Here is a 17002-nt window from a genome sequence, read left to right as displayed (position 1 = left end):
ACGCTTTGCTTGATGTTGACTAGTCGCTGATCATGTGATTTTTGACACTAACCATTTAGCCGCCTTGCTGAAGACAACAGGCAGAAGACCTCCCAGACTGTTCTGACTTACTGCGTTATATCTAACTGGTTTTCGTATAAATTGTGATCGAAACTCCCAAAAAGTCCCATAGATTTACATAAGCCCGCCTCCCCATGAAGTCTTATGGACACGATGGAAACTAAACAATCAAATTACACTTTAAATAAAAATAAAATAAATAAATTATAAACCGTTTCTATGGGAGTGAGGGCGGGATATCACGACTTTACTTCCTGCTCACTACTACGCAGAAGCAGGTCCCAAATCTGCGCAAGATGTCAGCGCCATATTAGGACTTTGGCGGCTTCACTTTTCACCAATGGAAGAGAGTGAAGGGCGTTGTCCATCTTTTTTTACAGTCTATGGTTTATACCCTCTATGAACATATATACCCTAGATACTCAATATTGATTGGATGAATGCAGGTTTTAAATCGTTTATTGTACAGACAAGTTAATCGCTGTTCTAAACTAATGTGCTGCTACATTGTAACACAGACAGTAGCTCACACATCACATGCAGATCACACACACACAGAAACATCCAGGAGCTGTCCTGTGATTTATCAATAAAAAATGGCTTAACTGAAAAGTTTTTTGAAATAACTAAAACCCACAGCTTCGCTATTAGTAGAGATGCTGCACAGACACTAATAGGATTAATTCACACATGCAATCGCTCTCACTTATGCATTCAGATAAATGTAATCGTACTACTTTATTTGTATCTGATTTAGAACAAGACGAAATCTGTTAGAAATATAATGACCCATAAACAAAATGACTGATAACAATAAGCTCTTATGTAGGAGCAATAGCCTTGTGGGTTGTGGTCTGACATGCCGCAGCTGTGCACAAGGCAACTCGAGGTCGAGTCTCTGCTCGAGCTTTAGGCTTCTCAAGCCAACAAAGTTTATTCATAAACTTTAGCCTGTAGTTGCAAATTAGGGCATGTTGCAACTTGCAAATCATTCCCATTTCTTGTGTTTTTATTAATGACGTCATCAGCGATTAGTCAACGTCAACTTGACTAGTCGCATAATTGTCTACTTCAATAAATCTAAGGTTGTTCAACCCCTAATATAGAGGAGGGTACATGATGTTGAAAGACCTGAAACACCCCAGGATTCATCAATTGATGTATGTGTACAGTTGTAAACATATTTTAGATATAAATAAGATTATATTAATAAGATTAAGTACAAATTTTCTTTCAAAAAACTATTAATCTTTTTGTTACTTGTACTTCTTTTAACTCTAATTCTAACTATTCTGCATCCAGTTTCTAATACATGGCATGCTTAATTCAATTCTGAATTACACACTATAAAATTAGAAAATTGTACAGTTTTTAGAATATAGCTTTTTGTCTGGTCTTTGTTTAGTCTAGTTTCACTCTCTTCTTTCCTCATGACTTGGAAGTGTGAGAGTGTCAAGAAGACATGTTTTTTTAATAGACTATATATAATTGACATTTACACATGTATCCACAGTCTTTCACTGATCCACCCCCTCTCTCACACTGCTGGAGTCTTACAATTTGTCTTATTTAGAGAGTGAATCTAAAAATGGAATCACACTTGCTTACATTTCTTGCCTTTTTACCAATACTGTAACAGACCACACACACTGGCTTTGGACACCCCAGCAATTTGATGGATTAGAGAAAGTTGCCTTTGGCACACGCTACACTCGTGCACACTCAGCCGACTTCAGATATCCTGCACTGGTCAGCACCTGCTGTCATCAAAGCTGCATGTGTATATTTGATAAGAGGAACTGCTCTTTGCTGGATATCAGCTGTAGTTGTTCTGCCTCCGTCAGGTTCCCGTTTTGTTGGCAAGGTTTGTCCACATTCCTCTCTCGCTGTGTCAGGATGGCCCCCGCTTCGCCCCAAGGACATTCTTGAGTGGATATTCTAAGTAGTTGGAAAGTTTCCTCTGACCACTAAGTGTAGGCTTGTGTGGCATGTTATTGTGAGGAAAAAGGAAATGCTAGGGTTGTCATAGACCTAGTTGATGCTGCTTGACTTTTGATGGCCTTTGTCTGTCTACTTGCACAGCAACATTGACTGATTTATAGGGCTGCACTGATATTAAATACTGGTGATAAGCTGATTATTTATTTGCATGTCATGGCCAATAATAAAATACTACACTATTTTGTCAAAATAAATAAATGTTTTATCATTTTAAAACTTCTAAAGTAAAGTTCAACTTGGGCATCACAACATAGGCCTAATGGATTTTGAGATTTGCTAAAGATTACATTTAAACTGATTATTAAAGTATTAATGTTGTTAAAGATTCATATTCTGTCAATGCTAGATTGTTAAATATAAATTAGAATATCAGGAGGACATTCCCAATTAAATGTCCTGTAGGGCCTTTAACAAAATTCTGATATATTGTCTAATATGTTAGAAATGTATTGTGCGTTCCTGATTTTGTTGATATTATTCGTTATTATTATTATTGAACGTGAATTAATTTTCCCTTTTCTGTGGTTACCACAGCTTAATGTAAATTTTTATGTCTTTTTACAAATTAACAAAAAAAGTAACAGGGTAGTACCATTGTCATCTTTTTTTTAAAAATATCTAATTATTTAGGACTATGAAATCAGTAGGGATGTCCCGATCCGATCCACGGCATCGGTATCGTGCCGATACTGGCCCAAAATGCTAGATCGGATATCGGAGGGGAGAAAAAAAATGTATCCGATACCTATGATCCGATACCCATTAGGGGTGGAACGGTAGGTATTCACACTGAACGTTCGTTCGGTGCATGGATTTACACAGAGAATTCACGGTATAAAAATAAATAAATCTCACGTGCACATTAATTAATGTAATACGGAACTAACATTACTGTTAGATACGTGCATATGCGGGTTCTTTAGGGACACCTAATCTGTAGCCCGCCTTAGCTCTGAACGCGCGTCTACATCGCTTCAAACGCTCACTTTATCATTATATGTGTGCGCGCGTCCTATTCGCTTTGGACGCGCGAATGGATTCAAACTGTTCAAGCGTCGAACTAGACGCGATAGACGCAAATTTGACGCTCTATTCGCATTTGGTTTGAACGCAGCAAAATGAACAGGCTGCGATGTCAAGATTGCAATGCTGGAGTGTGTGTGTGTCAGAGAGAGAGGCACGGGCGCGATCGAACAGTAGAAACACAAAAACATACTCCGTCATTTTCATACAGGACATCATTAAAACTGCAAAAAGTGTTTAGCCTACTTATATTTGTGTAAAACACAACATTGTGCTTTTGTCAAACTGTAAACTCTTGTCAAACTGTAACTGTCACCCAACCAAAATCTCTCTCTCTCTCACACACACACACACACACACACACACACACACACACACACACACACACACACACACACACACACACACACACACACACACACACACTCGCTGTTTAAAAGCAAAAATGATCTCATCTTTTGGACATTCATCATTGCATTGGTTTTCATTTCTTGTCCTAAAACAGAGCACTCATCTGTTTATTTTTAAGTTACACATTCTACATTGAATAAAAAAGAAAATCAAATGTGTTTTTAAAAGTATTATTATTTTAAACAGAAATAAATTATTTATAATTCAGATGAGAATAAAGTTAAATTTAATTAAAATTTTAAGGAAACAAATATATTGATCTGAAATATAGCAAATTAATTTTAAATTCATTCAGGTTACCAAACATATCTCAAGGTCTTTTGAATAAAGGCTGGCAGTCTTTCATTATCAGCTGTTGTTGTGGACTATATACTGGAGAAGAATTTGTTCTCCATTTGAGTGAGATGTTTTTATGTGGCTAATTGAGCAAAGTGCTTCCATTATATTTTATTATTATTAGTATTAGTTCAAGCATAAAATAAAAATATCGGATTGATATCGGTATCGGCAAATAGCCAAAGCTGCGGCATCGGTATCGGTATCGGAAGTGAAAAAGTGGTATCGGGACATCCCTAGAAATCAGTGTACCATCTGATACAGTCACTGTCCCATGGTACCATCATAGTACTTTGTAAGGGGTTAATGTTCAGAAAATGAAGTTTCTTCTTTCCTTCAGGGTATTTTTGCAGGAGTTGTTTTTGTTTTCTGAAAATGTGCTGTTTTATGAGCACAGTGTCTTACTGACGCCATTACTAGTGTGCTGTAGGACTGGTTCACTTGAAAAGCTTCAATGTTTATGTTATTATCAACATGTAATGAGATTTAAAATGTAATGTTTTTTTCATTTCACAGAGGAAAGTGTGCTCAGTGCTGTGCACAAGAGTGTTGTTGTCTCCAGCAATCTGGATGAAGGTTTTAAACAGCCTGTAGAGAGTTCTGAGCTCAGTGAACCGCAGTGATCTCTGTGAGGACAGTCTGTGTCTGGACAGTGCTGTGTGTTCTCTCTCTTACATAAAAAGCAAGGTGATGGGGTTGAGATCAGGGCAGCAGTGATGATGAGCTTTCTCGATTCATGCATGTTAAAATATGGATGCTGTTTAATAGTGGTCATGCAGGTCACAAAAATTTGCCTCGCTCACATTTTAAATTTTAAGTAGTTTACTTACACTATTATTGTTCAGTAGCTTGTTGGTTGTGCTTGCTTGTATAACTTTTCAGCCCTATTGTCACACAGTAAACAGGTCCTTGTGAGGTTGCAGTGATTTGTGTTTTGATGTAGGCCAGCTTAGGTTCAGCTCGTGGCTTGTGCATGTTGTTTTTATCGAGATCATGCCTGCAGTAATCAGTCCCATGAGCTCTCTGAAGATCTTAACCGCTCCCCTTATGTGATTTTAGTTACCTAGCCATAGCCAATATCATCTATTAGAGATGCTATATTTGGTCCAACAGCTTACATGGATCTAGGCCAGGGATTGTTGAATTATTTTATTTTTTTTAATAAAAGTACCCTCTGAGATTTAAAGTCTATTACTATTGTAATAAAAAAAATTATATTTGATCATTGTAATAATTATTTTTTATGCTACAGGTTGTAGACAAATTTCTCAAATTCTTCACTTTTCAATGTTAAACCCTCAAGATTTCGTTTCGTTGAAAGACTGTTCATTGACCTTTAAGTCATTGTTTAGTAAACGTTACTACTAAAAAGGCAAGTGCTTTGTTTGTGCAAAAAAAAAAACTCTTGCCACTTTTGCCACTATTTACAAAGAATCTGCTCTCACGTAAAACCACAACATGCATGTGTTGTGGTGCTCTTGTGAACTCGCATTGGAGATTAATATTTTGTAAGTAAAGTGGTATCTTGTGGTATGTTTGCGCAAAGCGCTTGCATTGCTTCATAAACTTGAGGCTAAACCAGTGGAGTCACATGGATTACTTTAATGATGTCTTTACTACCTTTCTGGGGCTTGAAAGTGGTAATTGCGTAGGCTGTCAGTGGATGCAGATTTTATTAAAATTATCTTCATTTGTGTTCTGAAGATGAAAAAAAGTTGACGGGTTTGGAATGACATTGGATGAGATTGAATAATTAAGGATAGAATGTTAATTTTTAGGTGAACTAACCCTTTAATACAGTTATAAAATATTGTGAATTTAGGATTATAACTTGCTTGTGTGTAAAAGAACACAGAGCCATGCTTCACTCTGAAACATGCAGTGCACCAGACTAAATCGCAACCTTTTGCGGTTTGAAAATCACACTAAGATAAGAATATTGATGAAATGAACTAATTTAATAATTGATGATCTTTACAATAATACTGAACTGACAGCCGAAATGCATAATTTTCCTGTTATCACTGTAAAGCCGCTTTGAAAAAATCTGTATTGTACAAAGTGCTATATAAATGAAGGTGACTTAATTTTCTGTTGAATAATTGTGCAGTCCTGTATATTACATTTTTATGATTTAACTAATTATTTGCTTTTCATCAACTCAAGAACCCTTGCAGTTCCCCCTCAAACCTCCATTTGGGAAACCCTGATTTAGCTAATGATCTGATTTTTAGTTTTTAGGTAAAGTGAAGTAAATAATTACTTTTAATTTCAGTTTTTTACCTCACACAAAACTATCATATGGCTTCAAAATATAGCACACACGTTGCATGGATTACTTTTATGGTTATTATAATGTGTGTGTGATTTGGAGTTATTTGGCAGCTCTCGTAAGAACTCTTGTGAGCAGCGAAACATGCTCTCATCTCAGAGAACGTGACTGTGCTCTTTGATAACAGAGCCAGACCCAATACTAGTCAGAAATAACAAAAGTGTAGTGGGAGGCATTTATATTGGGTAGAATGAGCCAGGCTTCTCATTTCAAATGTTTCTCAAGAGAAATTCAAGCAGGAAAAGCGTCTGGTGATGTGTGTTTCTTCTGCTGTGCTGCTTCTGTGTTATGACTTTCTATTTATCCTGGATTATCATTGGCGTTTTCTCTTTTCAGACTACTCTTAGCGGGACCTGCCATCCCTCGGGCCTTTTTATCAGTGACTCAGGAAGCCACTCTACTGCTTGAGAACAGCTGTGGTGCAACATTAGTCTTATATTACAGATGGCCTTGAATCTCCCTCAAACACTGACCTGAGACCACCTTATCTAATAAAAAGCCTTTGAACTCACAATCCCTCTAAAATACAAAGCTAATGCAGAGTGCACACCAATTACTTTATCTTGGTGGTAGTGCAGTTGCAGGTATGATGATGATGATAATAATAATAATAATTATGGCCCATGACATAGAGAGCAGGTTTATGTTGATTTCTTGCATCTATGTCTGGGCCTGTTGACTCCATCCCAGCTGTTCTTCCTGACTCATGGAAAACCACAGAGAATACTTACAAAGCTAACATCAATGAACAAATCCTGCATAGAAGCAAATCTAGATGCTTGATTCAAGTTGACATAATGATCGATGGTTGGCAATGAAACAAAGTTAACTTGAGTTCAGCTTTTACAAGCTTATTTTACCAGCTACATCATTCTGGAATCTTGTTTTTTTTTTGTAAAAATTTATATTTTTATTTATTTCACGATTCGATTCAGTATCGATTAATTGGGGCCTGTTTGGTACACTATGGAAAATTTCCTCAAAGAAAAAATATCTCTAAACTAATGCTGTAAACTGTACAGGGAGTCAGTTGGTACATACTATAGTATTGAAAGTAAATGCTGTAAATTACACATAAGGAAGTTTTTTTTAATAATAATGTTTTAATACATTTTTAATGACATAATTATATTTCTACTTTTTTTTTATAATAACATTTAAATGGTGGCTGTCATAAAAACATGACTGATTTATTTAAAAAATACATTCATATTGAGAAACAGGTTAAAGGGTTAGTTCACCCTTAAATGAAAATTAAGTAATCATTTACTCACCCTTGTGTTGTTCCAATGCTGAATGCCCTTCGTTCTCTTTCAGACCACAAAAGAAGAATAAAAAAAAAATAGATTTCTCTCACACTCGTCCATATAATATCAGTGAATAGCAACTAGCATCAAGCTTTTTACAAAAGACGCTAAAGTATCACAGAATGGTCCGATGCTGGACGTATCATATATTACAATTGTTCTGGGGGTATACGATAGGGTTTGGGAAAAAAAAAACTGAAATTTAATGTATTATTTAACAAAAATACTAGTTACAGCATGAAATAAACACAATAATAGTTACTGCTAACAGCATCAGTATGTTGAAATACAGTACAAATTACCAAAATCCATGTCACATGCAATTTCTTAATCCGGTTTTCAACTGCCGAAAGACGTCAATTTTTAAACAATGTCACGCAAAATTACATTTACCTCAGAAAAAGCCTTTCAAAACTCGTTAGTCAGCTAAGAAAATGCAGTTTGTCATTAGCTTTTAAAATATTACCATAAAATGTAGGCTATAACAAACCAGGTGCAATGGTGAACTCAATTCTAACAGATTCCATCAGAAACAAATATTAATCCAAGTTAGATAATCAGGCAGAATGAGTTATGCTTTCAGGGTGCAAGATGCAAGAAAAGTCAGTAGTAATGAAATTGTGGTCAAATTAAAATGTATTTTGCCATCAGTAACATTCTAAAGTGGATAACATAATTATGTGATGAAGGTATTACATTATGTGATCAGCCCGTTAAAAATGGGCCGTGCACCAAACGGTTGAGCACCCCGTCATAGTGAGGGATGTGCAGGTGGTGTTCGGCTGATCAGCAAGGCAATGCACATTGTTGTAGACGGCGAAACCGGGGGAATGAGCACAAGTCTGTGAAACAGATCTCTCGTTAGTGTGTTCTGACAGATGCAACCTCCTCTCCTCTCCTCCTCTCTCCTGTTATCCACCGTTTGTCTCACCAGGTGTGACGGAGCCCCTAGACTTACGTAAGATTTTATTTTGGTATTGATTTGAGCCTTGAGCAGAAACTGGAATGATCGATCACGCTCCTGTGTATTTCCTATCAGCAATTAAGAAGGAAACCGAGGAAGGAATGGAGCAAAATAAGGCACAGAGAGATGAAACAAAAGCTCAGCAAGGAAAACAATAGTCCTTGGCTCCTTTCTTTGACTGTGGTGGATAGGAGAGATATAAATAGCGGGATGGGGTATGTTTAAATTTGGCAGCCTAAGACGGTCTGAAGCAGGTCGCTGGTGAGAAGATGGTTTATGTTGCACATTGGGAGCAGGCGGGCTTACGATCCATCTGTCTCTCTGTGGGGAGTGGGAGGTGCTCGGTTAAATAGTGGGTGTGGTCAGATCTTCATAACCTCCTGGAATCTTTTCATCAGGCAGAAAGAAGCCCAACTCCCCTCTAAGCCTTGCCTTGCATTCAGATCTGCTGATGCTGTTTTGTTAATGTGCTTTATCTTTTAGCAAGTGAAGATTGCGGTTTCATTTTGCATTCTAAAACTTTAAAGCATGTATATACATATTTACCCATATGTATATATATATATGTATGCATGTTATGTATGCATGTTATGTGTGTATGTATAATATTTATAATATTAGTTTTCTTTTTTCTATTTTAATATATTTTAAAATCTAAATAATTCCAGTGATGACAGCTTAATTTTTAGCAGCCATTATTTCATTGTCTCATGATCCTTCAGAAATCATTGTAATATGTTGATTTGGTGCTCAAGAAATAGTTCATCAAATGTTAAGGTTGTGCTGCTTAAAATGCTGCTTTTTTTGGCAGGGTTCTTTGATGAATAGAAAGTATTTATTTGAAATAGAAATCTTTTGATCAATTTAATGCATACTTGCCGAATAAAAGTATTAATGCCACCGCCTCCTCCTTCTTTAAAAAAGGCTTAGGCCTACATACTGACCCCAAATTTTTAATGATATTTATGAAAGCTGGAAGTGGCTAAATCTGTTTATATCTGTGGGTTATGCAAATGTTAGTATGCAAAAAGGACAACAAAAGCCCTATTCGCACTGGATTAGTATTACCTGGGGACCTCGTGTGATTTAGAAATTTGACGCATTCGCACGGGATAAGCGAAGCCTGTGATTTTACTCGAATTTACTGACTTATCTCCCGGATATGATGTCATTAGGCTATTGCTTGGAAATGTCTTGTCGTAATTATAGGTCTAACTGTATGATATATCATAAACAGAAGAATGTTCCTTACCGCATGCTGCTATACATGTCATTCATCTCCATCTAATCATTCTTTTTTTTTTTGCTCTTCTGATGGTTTTCAGCTTTCTCTTTCTGAAATTGTATAGTTGTATCGTATGGTGTATAGCGATATGACCCAGCACCCAAAATTCTATCAAAACACTCCAAACTCCATAGTATCAAAACACTTTTATTCATCTTTTCTTCGTGAAAGATTGATAAAAAAAGCGCACAGGAAACAAAAACCTTGAAAGAATTATAAACGACCTTGCCAAATCACAGAGATGCTGATTCGCACGGGACTAATATTATCACAGGACCTCGGTGTTCGGCGAAATATGGTAGGCCTAGGTCATTTGCAGGGGAATTTTTACTTTACAAATTACAGACATGGCCGATTCGCACGGGATTAAGGTCACAGACAACCTCTGCAATTATTACAAATGACTAGAGGTCACCAGGTAATACTTATCCCGTGTGAATAGGGCTAAAAAATCAGCTGTGAGCTACCCTGCGCCTCATGATACGACTTGCCTTTTCTAAACCTCCTCTAAGGCATTTCATACTCTCCACCTCAGCTGATGTGATTTGTCTGTGTTTCAGTCCTTTATTTCAATGGTGTCATTAGCATGATTGCAGTCATTTTCTGTATGGGTGAGAACAAAGGATTAAGACTTTGTTAGATAGAGTAGATCTAGTCAAGCCTAGCTGCTTAAATACATAAATCGAGAGGGCAAGACTAAACAAATGACAGGAGATAAACTTTAAAAGTGAAATTACACATTGAAGTAAATTGCTAAAATAATGACTGTTTTCAAACCGGTTTCCCATACACTCCCCTTATTTTCCATTGGTAAGACAATACAAGTAGTCCCACACTATACTGGAACTTGTGTTTGGATTTAGGTTTTACATTTTCATTTGACGTAGTAGAGGGGTGCCAAAAATTGCACCATTATCTGACTTTAAGAAGTCAGAAAACTGTGATTGTGTTGATATGACGGTCATTGAACAGTTCTCAAGTCTCAACCCCATAACAAGGAAAGTTAAGGTTTTGGGTGTGACGTATGCAGTCCAGTTGATTTGTGACAATCTTCTCTCTGAATAAAAAATGAAACCAAATTGTTGACCATTGCAAGGAAACATGTTTAATAGTACTTTACTGGAAAGGAACGCTGATGGCGTTGTCATAAAAGGTTGAGAAAGGAGTAACATAAATGAGATGTTTGGGATTTACCTAACCTTTTCTATAAGAATCCTTTGCACTATTCATTCAGACGCTATTGCTGAATTCGGAACCACATTTCCGACTAGTTCTACTACTCTTACTACTTCTGCCATAGAAATGTATTGTAAAATTAGTAGTAAACTAGTATGTGTTTCTGAATTCAGCTTGAAGTATCATATTTACATACAACTTTTAGAGTAATATGTTAATGTGTAATAATTCTAATACTAGTGTATAGCCATACTTGGAGTACTTTGGAAGTATATTATTTTGGATTCATCTGAAATTTAGGATGTTTTTCTATAACACATAGTTTGCGGCATTGCTCATTCAGACTCTGTCTAGTTTGTTACCCATAATCCTTTGATCTACTCATTCAGACTGTTGGGAGGTGGGGTCATTTAATTAATTGTACATTCTTGTTTCCGTTTTCTTTTCTTTGTGATGCTTTGAATTGACAATGATATTGTAACATTGTATGTTAATTGAGCTTATTAAAGAATTTTGTGTATTGTAATAATATTCAGATTTAAATGTATTTTTCTCTGTTTGATCTAATGTTTTTTTTCCATCTTCAGTTGGCTTTGTTGGGAATTGACCTACTATCTGCCTTAGTGACAAGATTACAGGACCGATTTCGGCACCATGTTGGTACAGGTAGGATTACTAAAATCTAATGTGTATAAAAATTCAGATTTCATATTTGATTACCACAAGAAATAAGGCCTTCATGTTAGTTTATATAGAAGAATATAGTAAAGAAACTTTTAAAGATTTATTTTTATCATTATTTTTGCTTTAAAGGGGACAAATGAAGATTTCAGTGTGCTGACAGAGTGCTGTGCTTTAAGTGCTGGAACTGTCAGCATTCACTGAAACGGTTTTAGAAGTTGCTTCTTAAAATTCATCCGCTGTAAAGCATCGCTGCTGCAGTCATCAAACATCACTTTTGTAACAAATTCACTGCATTCATCAATGAATTCCAAGACAATCACTTTCAGACTTCTGACTCATTATTACATAATCTGAATCTTCTCCAGTCTCTAATTATTTGAAGCTTCCTTAAGACCTACTATTTAATAAGTTAGTAAATCAATAATGAAAATATACTTGCACATCCCTATTATCTTTAATTTTTATTTTCTCCATCTCCAGTTTTACCCAGCTTGATAGATCGGTTGGGCGATGCCAAAGATCAAGTCAGAGACCAAGATCAAATCCTGCTGCTGAAGATCATGGAGCAATCAGCTTCACCTCAGGTAGTCAGAGGTGGTTTTTGTCTTTATTTAGCCTTAAATATAAATTCCTGGATGTTCGCCATTCTCAAGCTGACACTGCAGGTCCTGTTGTGCTTTCCTGAATAGAGTGCATTATGGCTGCAAACATACATCTGCGTATTATGTCTTTGTGCTACAGTGTTATTACAGCCTGAACAATATTTGTAATGTAAAGACTGAACAACCTCCTCCATTTAGAAGTGAAGAGTTCAGATGCAAAAGCCTCTAAGTGCCATCTGAAATTTTCTTCTAGAATGATCATTTTTATCAAGCTTGTATATTTAAGTTCAGTAATTTCACTTAAATGACAATTAATAGGTTATTTTCATTGCCATTTAAGTGAAATTGCTGAACTTAAATATACGAGCTTCATAAAAATGATCATTCTAGAAGAAAATTTCAGATGGCACTTAGAGGCTTTTGCATCTGAGACACCTTTGTGGTGTTTTAATTTAATTTAGTTAATGAATTGAACGCTTTGCTTCATGAAAAGGCTGATGGGATGTCTCTTAATAAGATTAGATGCCATTTAATTCTATTACATTGAAAGTATTAAATTCAGATTGTCTTTACAGTACATATGGGACAGAATGTTGGGGGGTTTCAAACACAAAAACAACCGGACCCGAGAGGGAGTCTGTCTCTGTCTCATTTCAACTCTGAGCACGTAAGTTGCATTGTTCTCTCAGTCTGGATGTTGTAGTTTCATTCATTTTAAACGCAGCTCACATTGACAGTTTGCACTTGTTGTTGATTTTTGTCTGCTGAATAGAGATATTGAGTTGGTAAAATTAAAATGTAGCTGCACATTCTTCTAGGATAAGCCATTAAAGCTGGACTTGGCAAAGATACCTCAACCCCCATGATGCACTAATGCTGCCCTCCCTGTCACCATCACTTCTGTTTTTCAGATACGGTGCCCAAGGCTTGACTCTGAGCAAAATTGTACCACATATATGTAATCTACTCGGAGATCCTACAAGTCAGGTATGCACATTTGTTGTAATCGAATACATTTTAAGATTCAACATTAATCGGCATGACATGGCTTTTTTTACAGAACAATAGATGATGTTAACAACATTACACAAAGCTATAGTGACCTCTGGTGGTGGTTTCTAATAAGCAGTTACAAGAAATAGGATAACGTATATTTGTTTTGATCAAATAAATTCCGATAAAATCAAATAAATAAGATCCAATTATCTCCCCAGGTTCGGGATGCGGCCATGAGCTGCCTTGTGGAAATATACAGACATGTTGGAGAGAAGGTTAGGATTGACCTTAGCAAAAAAGGACTCCCGCAATCAAGGTAAGCTCTTCCGTTCCTTTTTTCCTTTTTTTTTGGTACCAATTCACAGACAATGGATCAACTTTACATTGACACTATTAGAGTATTTAGGACACTTCGCAATCTTTTCTAATTCTGGACTCATCTGTATGATTTGGAGGACTTTTTCCCCTCTAGATATATGCTGCATCTGTTTATTTACTTCTATCAGGCATTGATAAATCTAGACAGATGTTTATCCCAATTAGTAAGTGTTTCTAAACAGCGTGAACACGTTTATGTCTCCAATGTCTCTGTAATGATTTGTATTCACTTAAGGGGGTAAAGTGGCTCTTCATACAGGTCATTAGATGTTAATTTCCCTCCGGACCCAGAATCAGGCCCTACCATCTAACTTGATACTAATATGCTCTTAGCGACTAACATGATGTGCTCATAGCACACTATGTCATTCAGCTTAAACTTCCTTACAGCTAGCATTCAGAACAGCTCTATAGGTTTGAGTCTGCAAGCAAAAGCATACCCAATAACCCATAATACTCCACAGCAAGAACTGACTGAAGTTGAGTGCACAGAGAGGAGGAAGGCATGCCAGCATTTGCTTGTGGTCTGAATTTGGTTGTAACATCTGTTAGGTGTCCCTCCCCCTTAAACTCTGTCCATGTCTCCAGGGAACGTGCAGGCATCTGTTTCTGTGATCTTCTCAGTGGTTATAGTTTGAAGACTTTAAAGGCAGGGCTCATTTGGAACATGCCTGGGGAAAACAGTTTGCTGTGACTTCGGACACAAAGTCAAACCGTCAACTAGCTTGTGAGCATCCTGGCCGAGCTACGTGTACTGCAACTCCAGTATCTTTGAATTAGTTCACCAAATATCATTAACACAATAATTTGGGTCAAACTAAAATAGTTTAAGCTAATGCTAATTATTTTCCATTTCAGAGAGCTGTGCTCATTAGATTTGATTTATTAGATTAATATCATTCCATGCTGCACTCTCAGCTGGCTTCATGCGCATCTGTGCCTAAATTCTTTGGGTCTATATCAAATCCTGTTTCTATAAATGATAACCACAAAACTAAAATGGCCCTTGGAGGGTTCTATGAAAGAATCAAAACCTCATTGCTTTCTCGCTAAAACCCACATTTAGCATAAATCAAGCCGAACTTTTTGAGTATTAAGCACACTGACAGCCTGACGTTTTTTCAGCGTTGCTGTTTTTTCATAGACTGCCATGAATGTGAAATTCAAATCTTCTCAGCTTAATTTAGAGGCACACAGTCAGTTTGCTTGGATGCAGTTAATAGAGGAAGAAATCTCTTTTGAACACTATTGTAAAGAAGGGTTTAGCAAGCAACACTTTCACTTCTCTCATATTGCATAAAGGGCATCCCATCTCATTTGCAATTCAAAATTCTGTTTTGGAACACTTTGTAAAGCAGAAATGATGGACTTGTAGGATTAAATGTTTGCATTTGTTAGTCGTTGTCAGCTGGGACGCCTTAATTTAAAATTAAATCCTAACAGCATGATTGTTGGGAACAACACCCTCTTAAACATTAATGTTACAAGACTTTACTCACTCGTCCTAGTTGGAATTTAATGACTTTGCCAGTTGGAGTTTTTAACATAAACATCATCACAATATTCACAATGTTGCTTATTTTTTTATCAGCAGCAAATATCACTGCAGATAATTAATATTTTGGATATTCAATTTATTGCCCAGCTCTATTTTGAAGCTAAACTGATCCTTTGCCACACTCTAAGGCAGAGATGTGTCAGCCCGTCCAGATTCAGCATGGCAAAAGAACATGAATCAGCTTTGATGCTCTGGGGATCTGCCTCTGACTCCCACAGAGAGTCTTCTGAGAGGAATGTTCAGGATAAAGGATTCTCAGAGGGTATTACAGGAAGACAACATCCTCAGCTCTGTGAATGCGCAGTGGGAGGAGTTTTAGGGAGCAGCACTACATGGTTCGGTTTCACATGCGTTTCCAAAATTGTTGCTTCATTAAAGAAGTCATACCATAATTGAAACCATTTTTATTTTTCCTGAGATCTACTAATGATGTTTTCTTTCATTTAATTATAGTATTATTGTACACAACCATCTCTTTGACCCTTAAGCAAGATTTTGTTTTAGCTGCTATACCTTTAAAATGTATAATTGACCTCTGTTATGATTGGCTAATAGATTACACTTACTTCTGGACTTGCGGGTTTGCAAGTGCGAGGTCAAATATAGTTGGTGCAAAGCTTGCATTACACTGACAGGATCACAAAACCATCCTTGCTGAAACGTGTCACATCAATTGTTACATCACAGCCAGTCTCGACTTGCGGCTAACGGCAAAAAGTCTGGTCCTCATTTTCGCTTGTTCTGCCCTTGAACCAGCCATTTAGGCCGCCTGACCCGACATGTTAAACAACCAGATATTTATTGTCTGTTGTCCATATTTTATGAGTTAGGTCATCATATCATTATGTCTATAGCTAATAGTTTAAGTAGTAGTGTAGTGTAGTCAGGAGGTACTTTAGGACAATGGGAGTGACCAAATGAAAGGTATTTCCATTTCATAGACATTTACCCTGCTTGCTGAGACTGTTTCCTGTTAGATTTGCAACACCTGTTTCTGAGGAATGTGTTGCGTACAGTGGGGGTCATATTGGAAAACTTGCATTTCTAGGAGGAGTTGTTTTTCCTGTAACTGAGCAATGTTTAACTTTGGATTTATTCTTTTTTTACAGGTTGAATGTAATTTTCAGCAGATTTGATGAAGTCCAAAGATCCGGGAACATGATCCCCTCATCAGGTTCAGGTAGGAGCTTTATATTTGGAAATTCCAAGAATTCAAAGTCCAAAAAGGCTTTTAAACATCATAGCGGGGATGTTTACCCTGGCTGTTTCTAAAACCTAGTTCTACTCCCTACATCATCCTAAATGAAATGGAACCTCGTAAGTCACTGATTTGTAAACCTCCAATATACTTCAAGCGAAATCGAAGAATGAACTGGTGTGATGTCATTTAGAGATGCGCGGTTGGCGGTTACAGCCGCGGACTCCGCGGATAAACCGCAGATCGGGCGGATGACGTGACGAAAAATATTATTTTAATTAAATTCGGGCGGGTGGCAGGCGGTTTCAAATTAACCAATCAAATGAAAAATATATGTATACATTCAGCAGATGGTGGGCGGGTGCGGTTTTGATAATTGGTCAAAAACGTTGGTGCGGATGGATGGCGGACGGATGATGAGTTTTGTGATGCGGTTGCGGATGAAATTATAGCCCATCCGCGCATCTCTAATGTCATTTATAACAAAATCAGGCCAAAACGAAGTTCGTTTTGTGTTCATTTTGGGAGTTCGAAACAGCTTGCCAAAGCAAAATATACGAAAAAGAAAACGCTTTCGAACTACTAATGGTCCGTGGCGATTACTTAATAGGTAGGTGTGCTCTGAGGCTCCTCCTCCTTTGACATAAAAATCTTCTTTGGTTCATTTCTTCTGGTCAGTGCCTTAAGGTCA

The 17002-nt window shown here is 37.0% G+C and overlaps 1 protein-coding gene across 1 annotated transcript in view; it reads left to right on the top strand.

The window, feature by feature from the left end:
• clasp1a (cytoplasmic linker associated protein 1a) overlaps positions 1-17002 on the top strand; it is a 52232-nt gene that overhangs the window by 15047 nt on the left and 20183 nt on the right. Inside the window, exons 3-8 of the mRNA XM_081369169.1 lie at positions 11483-11561; positions 12060-12163; positions 12757-12848; positions 13093-13168; positions 13396-13493; positions 16223-16377. Of these exons, the coding sequence (XP_081225295.1) occupies positions 11483-11561; positions 12060-12163; positions 12757-12848; positions 13093-13168; positions 13396-13493; positions 16223-16377 (604 nt within the window). The remainder of the gene's footprint in view (positions 1-11482; positions 11562-12059; positions 12164-12756; positions 12849-13092; positions 13169-13395; positions 13494-16222; positions 16378-17002) is intronic.

The sequence above is a fragment of the Scardinius erythrophthalmus genome (assembly GCF_964197995.2).
Source record: "Scardinius erythrophthalmus genome assembly, chromosome: 6".
In the NCBI taxonomy this organism is placed as follows: Eukaryota; Metazoa; Chordata; class Actinopteri; order Cypriniformes; family Leuciscidae; genus Scardinius; species Scardinius erythrophthalmus.
Note: the sequence above shows the minus strand (reverse complement) of the source record. Positions and strands in the feature narration are given on the sequence as shown.